Source organism: Gymnoscopelus microlampas (assembly GCF_963454915.1).
Source record: "Gymnoscopelus microlampas genome assembly, chromosome: 1".
Lineage (NCBI taxonomy): Eukaryota > Metazoa > Chordata > Actinopteri > Myctophiformes > Myctophidae > Gymnoscopelus > Gymnoscopelus microlampas.
This window is the reverse complement of record NC_139962.1, coordinates 50,262,364-50,275,548: the sequence shown is the minus strand read 5'-3', so window position 1 is coordinate 50,275,548 and position 13,185 is coordinate 50,262,364. Positions and strand designations below refer to the sequence as shown.

Sequence of the window (13,185 nt, the reverse complement as noted above, 5' to 3'; positions counted from 1 at the left end):
TTTTCGGTCTGTGACACCCGCGCGAACCCATTGTCTTAGTTCAACCCAACCATCTCTCTCCCCATTTCCTGTCAGCCTACTTTTCCTCCCCAGAAAAAGACCCAAAAATATATTTAAAAAAAAGAAATTGTCAATATAATTAGTCATAGTTTTAGTCATCATAGCTTAGTTTTTATTTAGTTTTCGTCAGTGAAAAAAGATAGAGAACAAAACATTTTTCGTCAACGAAATCAACACTGCTCTGACCTTTGACCCCGACGACCTCCTCGCCGCTGTGCCAGGGGATGGCGAAGAGCCGCGTGTCCAGGTAGCGGTAGGTGTGGCCCGGGTGGCCCAGGAGGGCCCGCGACACGGCGGTGAAGACGTCTCGGTCGCGCACGCGCACCAGGTCCCGCAGCATGCAGCCTTTCCGCCGCAGCGTGAGGAGGGCGGCCTGCACGCGGCCATGGAGCTCCACGGGCAGCGAGCAGGACGGCCTCAGGACCAGCCCCGAATAACTGGAGTCCCACTGGGGAGGAACGAAGAATTATCACATTATAATCACACATCATGACTTCCTGAGCTCTCAGTTTCTGTGGAATAACTGCGTTAGAGCGTTATATTGGCTGTTATTTGACTTTTTTGACGATATCAGTATCGGTTTGTGCAGCCAATGTGTCCCAAAATCCAGATTTGTAACCAACATATTCTACTCCTCTATATACAGCCCACTTGTGGTGCCGTTATAGCAATGCAAAAATTAAAAAAAACTTCAGTTGGCATATAATGATGCTTTTCAAATATTCCTGAAACTCCAAAGATGGACTAGCGCAAGTGAAATGTTTGTGACCAGTAATGTACCCACCTTTCATGCTGTTTTGAGGAATTTTATATTTACATTTATGTGTAGACTGATGGAGTCAAAGAATATATTAATTATGGCCTTAACAGGTATCACACAGAGTGATGCTTCTGGAAACACTGGAGGCAATGTTTATATGTTTTTCATTGATCTGGGCTTTATGGAGTGAAAACAGTCTGGTACTCAGGCTATTTATCTGTTATTGTCTGTTTTGTAGCTCTGTTTTTATATGGACCTATTGTGTCTGAAATAAAGTTTATACTAATCACTTTCAACCTGCCGTCCCTATTTTGGGCTTGACATTGTAGTTTTTTTTTTATTATTATTTGATTTTCACGTTTTCAAAAAGTTTCATAATAAATCGCATTATCAACTAGCTCCCAACTCAATCAATTAGTTTGCTTATAAATTAAACGTTCTCAAATATAAACCTTGGTCAAATCTAAGTTTTTCAAATTGATTTAACATTTCCGTTTCACAAAATATCACTCAAAACATCAGTAATCGTTGGCCTCTGCATCAAACCCACATATCTGGCATCAGTCTGGCTCTATAAAAGTGCTATTGTTTGATAACGGTCACAACAAAGGAGCCCCACATTTCTAGAGAGAGGAGCAGAATTTGTAATGAATTGAATCTTTGTCCTCGTGGCGATCCTTGTGGTCTGTGCTCAGATGCATTTATCCGACACAGCGGTGTAAAATATTTGTTGTTTACAGTTCATGAATTTTGACTTGAGCCACAAAGCAATAGCAAAACTATTGTAACAAGGGCTGTCTGTGTGTTTACAATTATGTCACTGTGGCCACAATGACTCAATTCACTGTATCATTATCAAGTCACAAACACAAGGCCATGGAACTTCATATCGTGGCTTGTAACTCCATATTTAAACTTTTTATCAGCGATGTGTTGTTTGGTTTAACCAAACAACACCCCATTCTAGACATGTCATAATGGGCAAACATTCTGGCCCGGACAGCTGGCGTAGCGGTCCGGGCAACTAGGCTTTGAATCCCGACGAACTTTGCTGCGTGTCACTCCCCATCTCTCTCTCCCCATTTCCTGTCAGTCTACTGTAGTGTATACTATCAAATAAAGACAAAAAAAGCCACACAAAAAAATAGGCGAACATTCGGCAAACATTGCTGATCTACAAGCTCGCAACGCGTCACAGCGCGCTGTGAGCTTGTAGATCGGAGATTTGGTGTAGAGGGGAAAAAATGAGGGCACCAATTCTAGACCCCTGGGGGACCCTGGTCAACTAAGTACCGTATATAGGGATTAAGTGGTCAAAATCTTTAACAATAAGAAAGTTGTCAGAGAAAAACAAATGAGTGTGGACTGGTGCACAAAGCCTGCATGACTCACAAGCTGCTGGAAGCCACGCTCTGAGGGTCTCAGGAAGGGGATCTTCTGGTCTCCCAACTCCTGGAGTAACCTCCGCCTCTGGAGAACACAACACAGTACAACAGCCAGGTTAATACATACTGTAGCATCAATATACCATCATATCATAGTCCTGAACTTGGACTTGGAGAAGTCAACAAGTTGTGAATTTGAGCAGCTATTGTCGCTATTTTTGTACCCCAAACATTATATTTTTTAATGTGTAAAAATGTCATATATAGATTTTTTTAAACCTGCTTTACATTATTTACATACATCGAAAGTATTATAGAATAATCGCTAAGAAATAATAATAGTTGAAGACCAACTCAAAAGTTTGTGTTTGTGTATAGAATAGAATTGAATGGTCTGCCCAATCAGGCTGACTTTTTGCCTCAATGCTGGTCCAATTAAAGGGTCTATAGCGAGAACAAAGAACATCGAATAAAACCTTGAGATCACAACCATTCAGGTACTCGGGCGGGAATTAAAAGCGGTCAAGCTGTCGTTGGATTCAACCGGTGCCTAGTAGTATATAGCCACTTTCACTGAAGTCTCACATTTTTATGATTTTTTTGGGAGGCCGCGGTTGACAGAGGTGGGTGGGGGGGTGGGGGGCGGGGGGTACCTCACAACCTTATAAAAGTTGCCCCTGCTCCGTACAGGACCGGGCTAATAAAAGAGAGCCAACCTGGTGGAGAGATCAAAGTGCCTTTCATAGGGACGCATTCCACTCCGACCTGTAAATCCGCATAGCAACCGGCATAAAACGATGCGATACCCAAATAAATTTCACAAGTGCTGCCCCCGCCCTGCAGGCCTCTTTCCCCCCCATATGTGTGTGTGTGTGTGTGTGTGTGTGTGTGTGTGTGTGTGTGTGTGTGTGTGTGTGTGTGTTCCCTCTCTCACAGGTGCACAGATGACACAACCACAGCAGGGTGCATGTACTATAATAGTGCGGCCGGCGGGGGAAGCCATTGTCCCGCCATCATCATCATCATCATCATCATCATCATCCAGACCTCTAAAAACGTAGAACGAGCTGCACTGTATGTACCTCGACCGCCACGTGGTGCTCTGAAGTTTAACCCATTAAGACCGGGCAGCGCATCTGATTCTGTGTCATTTTAGATTTGAACCACTTTAACCATTATTTTATACTTTGGCTAATCAAAAATAGCAGATCTACAAGCTCATAGCGCGGCACCGAGTGCAGTGATATGAACGTGTAGATCTGCATTTTTTTTTAAATCTTTGAATATATATTTTCTTCAAAGCAATTTTTTTTTTACTCAAATCTTTGCTTCTGGGGGTCCCTGGAACAACATATTTTGAGATGGGGGTCCACAGCCAAATACATATGATTTTGGGGCTCCTTGATGTGAAATAATTTGAGATACACTGATATTATAGCAACAGTGTTTGTGGATTTACAAGACATTTGTAGAATCCCCAGAATCAAAGATTTGAGTTACAAATGTTTGCTTTAAAAATAAATATATATTCAAAGATTTGCACATATTTCCATGATTTTTTCAAAAATAGCAGATCTCCAAGCTCATAGCGCTGCACTCGGCGCCGCGCTATGAGCTTGTATATCTGCTATTTTCGAATAGCCAAAAAAAAAAAAAAAATGACACATATTCTTTCCCGGTCTGAATGCGTTAAGGAGAAGCCGGTCCCCTGTAACAGTACATACATGTCCAAGGCATTTACTGGACGTCTGTCACATTCCGGACGTCCCCAATAACGCCCGAGACCTCGTCGTACGCCATAAGGGGAGCGACGGGGCGGCTGCCAAAATATGTCTCCACTTTTAGAGTGAAATAAAAGGACTTGTTAATAACGTATAAGGGCAGGTATATAAAAAGACGTGGCGTCCCAACTCGCACAGGGAGGGCCTCACATCAGAGAGAAGAGAGCGAATGGTAGCAAGTGGCGTGTGCGTACTGTGTACTGTACAAAGAGGGCATTTCAACAAAGAATGCAGGTTGATTTATTCGGCGCGAAATCCCTCTGACGTATTCCCCCGACACTATAAACGTGTCTGACAGTGACTGGATTTGTCCTGCGATGTCCTCAGGAGGACGCTACTTTCAGGTAGAGGTCAGCTTACTACGGTGATGACAATGAGAAGGGAAAAAAGGAAAACAGCAATAAAAAAAAGTTTCACAAGCCATTACGACGTGACGCGTTGTGAGTTTGTGGATTGGATATTTTCGCTGTTTATCGTATGATGGAGTACATAGGACTTAAAGGGATAGTTCACCCCCAAATTGACTTTTTTTACACACCCCATGGAGACTTGAATTCATGGAGATTTTTTTTGTTTTTGTCGCATTCCTAAGGCAATAATTTGATGACCGGCGGCGGCTCCGGTAGGAGACTCAAAGTGTCAACTTTGAGTCTCCTACCGGAGACATTAGCATCTTTCCGCCGGTCATCAAATTATTGGCTTAGGAATGCGACAAAAACAAAAAAATCGCCATGAATTGAAGGCTTCACAGGGTGTGTAATTGATAGAAAATAAGTAATTCTTTGGGTAAACTATCCCTTTATGAGGTTGAATTACTACGGTAAAAGAAGGGGGAGGGAATATATACACACATACTGTACACACACACATACATGCACAGATTGCACACACACACACACACACACACACACACACACACACACACACACACACACACACACACACACACACACACACACACACACACACACACACACACACACACACACACACACACACACACACACACACACACACAAATAGGTGTAAAGGAGGAGAGACACACATACAGTAAGACAGAGAGAGAGAAGAAGGGCATCAGATCCGACCCCGTCGGGGCTGTGTCTTTACCTAAGGCTAAACATCACAACACACGCTGAAAGTTCTCTCTTTAAGGACGAGCACACGTATAGCAAGGCCTTTCCCTGTGCCTCTGTACACAAGCCCCATAAAACAAACAGCTGGAATCTACTAAACAAAACAACATGCACTATTCATGACCAGGCTCCATTCAAAAGACTGGCAGCAGCAACGGTGAGGAAGAAGAAGAAGAAGAGAAACACACTGACAAGCTGACATCTATTCATCCATGTCAGATTCCAGCTCAAGGCAGAAGCTCAGGATATCAAGGCTCAAGGCTCTGGCGGTGTGTGTGTGTGTGTGCGTGCGTGGCTGTGTGTGTGTGTGTGTGTGTGTGTGTGTGTGTGTGTGTGTGTGTGTGTGTGTGTGTGTGTGTGTGTGTGTGTGTGTGTGTGTGTGTGTGTGTGTGTGTGTGTGTGTGTGTGTGTGTGTGTGTGTGTGTGTGTGTGTGTGTGTGCGCGCGTGTGTGTGTGTGCGCGTGTGCGTGTGCGTGTGCGTGTACGAGCACGTGCTTGTGTCTCTGTGTGTGTGTGTGTGTGTGTGTGTGTGTGTGTGTGTGTGTGTGTGTGTGTGTGTGTGTGTGTGTGCACTGTGCACATAAACATACCTCGGTGCATGCGCATGGCTGCACATACATTAACCCATTAAGACCGGGTCTTTTTTTTTTTTTTTTTTGGCTATTCAAAAATAGCACTCGGTGCTGTGCTATCAGCTTGTAGATCTGCTATTCTTGAAAAATCGTGAAAATGTGGGCAAATCTTTGAATATAATATATATACTATATATATATTTTTTTTAAAGCGAACAATTAAACTCCAATATTTGCTTCTAGGGGGGTCCCTGGAACAAAATATTTTGAGATGGGGGTCCGTGGCAAAATACATATAATTTTGGGGGTCCTTGACATGGGAAAAGTTGGAGCACCACTGATAAAGCAACCAAACAACCAAAATGATGATGTATTTGGTCGCAGACTCCCAACTCAAAATATTTAGTTCCAGGGACCCCCAGAAGCAAAGATTTGAGTTTAAAAATGTTTGCTTTAAAATGATATATCTTTGCTGTCCAGCCAGAAACTGCTAACTCCAAAACGCTCATTGTTCAGGAAACGAAAAAACAAGATATACGTTTTTCAGAAAATGAAGAAAACCTTATATTTTTAAAACAAAGCAATATTACCTCGTCAAAGTTGGTATAGTGACTGTATATATTGTGAGATACTTGCATGTGTCATTATATTATCAACACTTTACCCAAATCGCGGGTAAATCAACACTTTATCCAGCGCGAGTGGAGTTAGAAGTTTCAGACGAACAGAAATCAAGCTGAAATGGAGTTAGGTGTCCAAACAACAGTAGCTCCACTCGCTGCTGAGAGAGGTTTCAAAAGGGTACGGATTCCCAAAAGCTAACAATGGATCTCCAAGCTCACAATGCATCACAACAACGTGTGAATTAATGCCCTGATGCTTCATGACACTTATTATATAGGCCTACAACAATAAACAGGACTTTAAATATTACAATAACTTCTGCTAAGAGGTAGTAGATAAGTAGAACACTAGCGCGACAGAAATGCTATGAACGTCTTTCTTCTTATCACAATGCTCTCCTCATTAAACACTTCATAGATTTTAGAAATATAATTACTTGTTTTCATAACATTAGCGTCAGTGCTGTTTGATAAACAGGTACAGGTATAGTTTTAACAGGCTACGGGGAGTCTGTTTACGTGTTGTTCCTCCTCGTTCACTGCGCACCGCGCACTGCTAATGCTGTGCTGTAGCACTGTGCAGAGGAGAGGGGGGAGTTGTTTGTTTTTGACGGACAGTTTGAGGATCCAATGGAGTTGGGAGTTTTCGTCTGAGGCGCTTTTTAATACTTTTCATTGGTTCAAATGTTTAGATTTTTTACACAGATGTGAAGGGTGTTCAATAGCGTCGATTTATGAAAAAAAAAAAAAAAAACTGAAAATGGAGTTAGTTGTTCCTGGCTGGACACCGACGATATATAATCACAATTTTTTTTTTAAATAGCATATCTACAAGCTTATAGCGCAGCATTCATTTTGAACAGTCAAAGAAATCTTAAAATGACACAGGTGCGTTCCCGGTCTTAACGGGTAAAGAGCCAGTCCGCTTTGCTGTACCTTTGCTTTTATTGGTGATACGCGAAACTTGAAACTGTGCACGCAAAGGCACAGGCATGCGCATTTGAACGTATGTGCGAGGCTCGTTGATAGGCCGTTGCCAACTCGCTGCGTATTACACACACACACACACACACACGCACACACGCACACGCACACACACACACACACACACACACATACACAAATGCACACCGGCCGCCCGATAAACAAACACGACCAGCTGGGTCGGACGGAGGAGAGCGCCATGCCTCAGCCCCAGATCGTGCACGCAAGCAGGCCTGTCACGCACATGTCAAATACATCAAGCCCCTCAGAAATTCCACAGAAAAAGGGAAGGGATAGACAAGGCGTTACCCCCGGACCCTCTGAAGCAGATGGAGCCCTCGCCGTATCATAGAGCCGCCATGTCGTCTTCTTCTCTGTCTGTCTGTCTGTCTGTCTGTCTGTCTGAGTCTACAGCCAGAAAAACACAGGAAAAAAAAGGGGGGAAAGCACGACGAGGTGCAAAAAGGTCTGCGTTTCCACTCGGAAAAAACATTAGGAAACGGAATTACCGATCCCATAATAACGTTGGACGAGATACCGTAGCCTGCCAAACGTCTGCATGGAGAGTGATATATCTGATGTTGTGTGTGTTTTTTTTTCTTTAATCTCTCTCTCCTTGATGGGATTATTGCATCCGCTGGACCTGTTTATCACAGCAAAACATATTAGGTAGAATAGAGCCCGATTGGTTTGCTTTGATCTGCAGTCTACAGTATAATGATATCAAACTGTGTCCGCTAGATTATTATTTTTTCTATATTTATATATTTTTTTATGCCCGTGACACTTTAACGGCCACCATCTTCAAAGCATTCTGTGGAAGAGTAGATTAATGTCCAGTCGTACTTAGCGTCAATGGCTGAAAATAGCCAAAACGTCTGGCATATTCATACTGCAGCACAATCCCTACTGCAGGGATAAGCAGTGCCGGATGAAGTACTCATATTTTTAGTAAAAGTACCAATACCACAATATTAAAAATACTCAGTTTAAAAATACTCGTGTTCAAAATGTTAATTAAGTCAAAGTACGAAAGTATTCGCATCAAAATATACTTAAAGTATGAAAATTAAAGGTACTAAAATGTTTGAAAATAGCAGATCTACACGCTCACAACGCGTTGTCCCGGACCCCTTGTTGAAGACCCCTGTAGTACAGTACGGTATTAGTCCTCCAGCCAAAAGAGGGCAGCACCTCAGCTGCCTTTTGGCTGCAGAGAGGCCTTCAGACAGACAGCCCCAGGGTCCATGGGAGGACGACGATGACGCACTGGAAGAAAGCAGCGTAATAGAGCTCTCTGTTTGGACAGCAAACTATTGGTACGTGTGTGAGAGCCATTTCAGAAGCGCTCTCCACCGCTGCAGAAGTGACAGTGAATCAACTATTTTGACAAGTCTCCTGTAAAACATGGGCCTCAAACAGAGGCACCAGCCGGCACATCAAACACGCTTCCGTTCCGTTCCATTTGGCACCGGGTCGCAAAATGCCGGGAGCTGGTGCGAGGCGACCCGGGACAAATGAAAAAGGTCTTAACTCCTCCAGTCGCTTGACGTGTGAGCCCGAACAGAGAAGAAAACATTTTACTGTAGTATACGTGCGGTAAAACGATAAACCAAGAACCGTGGAAAAAAACATATACGTTCCAGTTAATAAAGTCTACAAACGAGTAAATAATGTGCGAACTAAGCATGGCATCATGTATATGGTGTGCACATGTACCATCTGTGTACGTACATGTATAAGTGCGTGTGTGTATGTGTGTGTGTAACATACATACGGAATGTTTGTGGGTGTGGCTGTGAAACGGACAGGCCTCACACCTGAGCAAACATACATGCTGGTGTCAGGAGGGTCTGATCTTCACTGTTTGGCTGTATGTACACATACATACAGGTCTCTATGTGCACAGGTCTCAACACAGGGCCATGTCTCCAATTGCAGTGAGACAACATGGTGCCTAGGTGCCATCATCATCACACACACACAAAAATGAATGCACACACCCGTCAGAGCTTGTAGATCTGCTATTTTCAAATAGCCTCTGAGATGTAGTGGGGTGGAAGTAAAAGTATAGACAATTGGAAATACTCCGGTAAAGTAAAAGTACCTCAAAATTGTACTTAAGTACAGTGCTTGAGTAAATGCACTTAGTTACTTTACACCACTGCACACACACACACACACGCACACACACACACACACACACACACACACACACACACACACACACACACACACACACACACACACACACACACACACACACACACACACACACACACGCACGCCTTCCTGCCTTCCCTCACATATTGTCAGTCTCAAGTCTTACACCACTATAATCTTAGCAGTAGAATTTCATTCCTAAAAATATAGTCACGCTATGCAGACAAATGAGCACGTGCAAAACAATTCACGTGAAAGACATTGGGATCGGGAGCCATTTTCAACTTTTTATTTGTATTTTTCAGATTGTACTATAAATTTGATTCTTTCTTCTTTTTTTCCCCTGTTGTGCTCCTTGAAAACAAACCGTTGCCATGGAGCCTTGTCCTACTTTAGGCAGGAAACGGTAACACTTGCTATGCATCACATGTCTATTATGTATTATAAATATACCGTTGCATTATAATGTGCTTATAACTCTGTGTAATTACAGGTACAAGCGTAACACAATCATAACACATTATAAAGCCTCTTATAATGACTCATACCGATAAGTATCATAATATTTCATAATTACTGGTCATTCACTGACTTTTTATTTTGACGAGGATCATAGTGTAAATAAAAAATGGTAAATGGTGCATTTATATAGCGCTTTTATCCAAAGCGCTTTACATTGATTGTGCCATTCACCCATTCACACACACATTCACACACCGATGGCAGAGGAAACCATGCAAGGCACCAACCTGCTCATCGGGAGCAATTAGGGGTTCAGCGTCTTGCTCAAGGACACTTCGATACTAACTCTGGGGGAGCCCGGGATCGAACTGGGAACCTTGCGGTTTCCAGTTCACTCTACCCGGCCACTCTACCCCTGAGCCACTGCCGCCCTATAATAGTGTATTATAGTTCTCATAGTAATACATTATAATAATGCATTATAATCACTGTTATAATGCAATATATTACGATTATACGTCATTATGTATTGGGTGCTTTCGTGCTTTAATTAAAGTAAAATAAATAGCATTCAATTTATGCAAGAACAACAGCTAAGTTTCTGCCCACACCTTCAGTCTTTTACCTTACTTATAGCACCCGGTCACCACTTATAGTGATAACCACACTATAATGCATTAAAACAGTGATTATATTTGTAATGTATTACAACTATGATAATTATAATACAATATGATCCTTGCCAAAAACAAGTCTGTGAGTGTCCAACAACTAGTATTATAATACTTGACCATAATGAATCATCATAGAATGCTTTATAATGTGTTATGATATAAAGCACTATTCGTATTAAGGAGTTCTTATGACTACAATTATAAAGCATTATACGCAGGTTTCTAATGCATTATAAACAACGTGTTAACCATGGCACAACAATACATTCAGAGGATGAGCAAAACATTAACCATGTCCCACTTGACTTTTGTACACCTGACACTTCGTTTATGGCTACTTGGCCGTTAATTCTGTCTGCAGCAGGCCTACCGTAGCCTAGGCAGTGTGCTGGGTCAGGGCGATGGCTAACCAGTCTGGCCAATGAGTGGCTAAAGCATCAGGAATGTGTGTGAGCTGACCCGAGAGGTGCCATAGCAGTAGTAATGTGTAAACCCCACAACGACGACGACCACACACACACACACACACACCTGCAACAGAGCTGCATGCAGATGCATATTCATTGGCCTGTGTGAGAACACTGGACAGTAACTATACTGTCTGCACACCTAGTCTGGCTCATCTAAAGCACCAATATGTTTACGTCGAGACACAAAAGAGAACATTTGATGACTCCCCGCCCGGGGACCCAAACTATAGTGCGAATAGCCGATCTGCAAGCTCACAAACGTGTCGCAATGCGACGCATTAAGAGGCTTGTAAATCTGCTATTTTCAGTACTTAAAGGTAGGGTAAGTGATTTGCTTTGGTTAAAATAAGTGTTAAATAGCTCTATATTCTGATAGTACTCATTGCTATAAAGTGTTTGTTCAGTAACAGGAGTCTCCTTGTCTCTCCACCTCTTTATTAAACAGAAAATGCATTTTCGTTTCAGTTTCAGTTTCATTTCCAATTTTATCCAACCAGGACAGAGAACTCAATCAGGATACAGATTAAACAAGTGCAATTGGAAGTGATGACACTAAGAAATGAGCAGACAAAATTGGAACTGGAACACTACACAGATTAAGCTTAAAAATTGGTACTTTCTCCTGATTGGCTGAGATTTTGACACCTACCGGAAAATGTATTTTCTGTTTATTAGAGAGCTGGAGAGACGGGGAGACTCCTGTTACTGAACAAACACTCTATAGCAATGATTACTATCAGAATATAGTGCTTTAACCTTTTAACAAAATACTCACAACGTGTAAGCTCAAGAGTCCTGCACGGGTCCAATTTTGAGAACCTGCGCCCGCCCCGCCCGTCAATACTCAGATCCGTAGACCGACCCGCGACCCGCGATTATTTCAAAATACGAACCAGACCCGCCCCGCCCGTCAAATAAATACCCGTTGTCCGCCCGTTTACCCGTGATTACATGCAGAGTAAAATGTAAATCCTATTGAAAAGTGTGTTGAAAAAGATAGCAGCCTTCAACAACAGCGCTACATTCAGTGGTCAGGTTCGTACAGAAATCAAGTGAAGATGGAACGCGCATCTACGCAGCACACATGTGTCGTTGTTTATCTGACATATGCGTCGTCAGATGGTTTTAATTTGGTTTAACAGGATGTTCAATGTGTTTTTGTGAGTTAAGGTAACTGACCAGCATGCTCCATGCAGTTGTGCTGTGTAAAGTTACACAAGTGACGTTGTTTGGGCGGAAACAGTGCTCTCTGATTTTCACAATAAACTTATACCCGCCCGCGATTAGTTCAATACCGCCCGTCCCCGTACCCGTGATCTTATCGAAGTACAGATTAAACAAGTGCAATTGGAAGTGATGACACTAAGAAATGAGCAGACAAAATTGGAACTGGAACACTACACAGATTAAGCTTAAAAATTGGTACTTTCTCCTGATTGGCTGAGATTTTGACACCTACCTTTTAAGATTTGCACACATTTTCAAGATTTTTCAAAAATAGCAGATCTACAAGCTCTCGGTGCGGTGCTATGAGCTTGTAGATCTGCTATTTTTGAATATCCAAAGTTTCAGGATTCAAATTCAAAAATAGGGAGGGCTGTGGAGATTGCAGATCTGCTAATTTCACAATTTTTGTGTGACACCCATGTATGATGAAGTAGGGCATTTTTTTTTAAACATATAAAAAGTTGAAATATGGATATTTGTGATCGACAAAATAACGGTTACAAATAAAGACATCCCTGTATTCAGAAAATGTGTATGTTAGGGCTGGGACTCGATTAAAGAAATTAATCTAATTAATTAGAGGCTTTGTAATTAATTAATCGCATTTTAATCGCATATCAATATTTGACCTGAAAACAGTGAAAAGCTATTTTTTTAAATGGATTTTGGCATACGTATTTAAGTACATGTACTCTAGAACTGTACTTAAGTACAATTTTGAGGTATTTGCACTTGACTCTCGAGTATTTCCAATTTCTAATACTTTTACTTCTACTCCAGTAACTCCACTATATCTCAGAGGCAAATATTGTACTTTTACTCCACTACAATTATTTGAAAACTTTAGTTACTAGTTACTTTGTAGATTTCGATTATTATAATAAAACA

The 13,185-nt window shown here is 42.0% G+C and overlaps 1 protein-coding gene across 1 annotated transcript in view; it reads right to left on the bottom strand.

Annotated features, from left to right (window-relative positions):
- fto (FTO alpha-ketoglutarate dependent dioxygenase) overlaps positions 1–13,185 on the bottom strand; it is a 225,963-nt gene that overhangs the window by 180,012 nt on the left and 32,766 nt on the right. Inside the window, exons 2-3 of the mRNA XM_084055362.1 lie at positions 2,213–2,290; positions 247–508 (exon numbers count right to left, since the gene is read on the bottom strand). Of these exons, the coding sequence (XP_083911488.1) occupies positions 247–508; positions 2,213–2,290 (340 nt within the window). The remainder of the gene's footprint in view (positions 1–246; positions 509–2,212; positions 2,291–13,185) is intronic.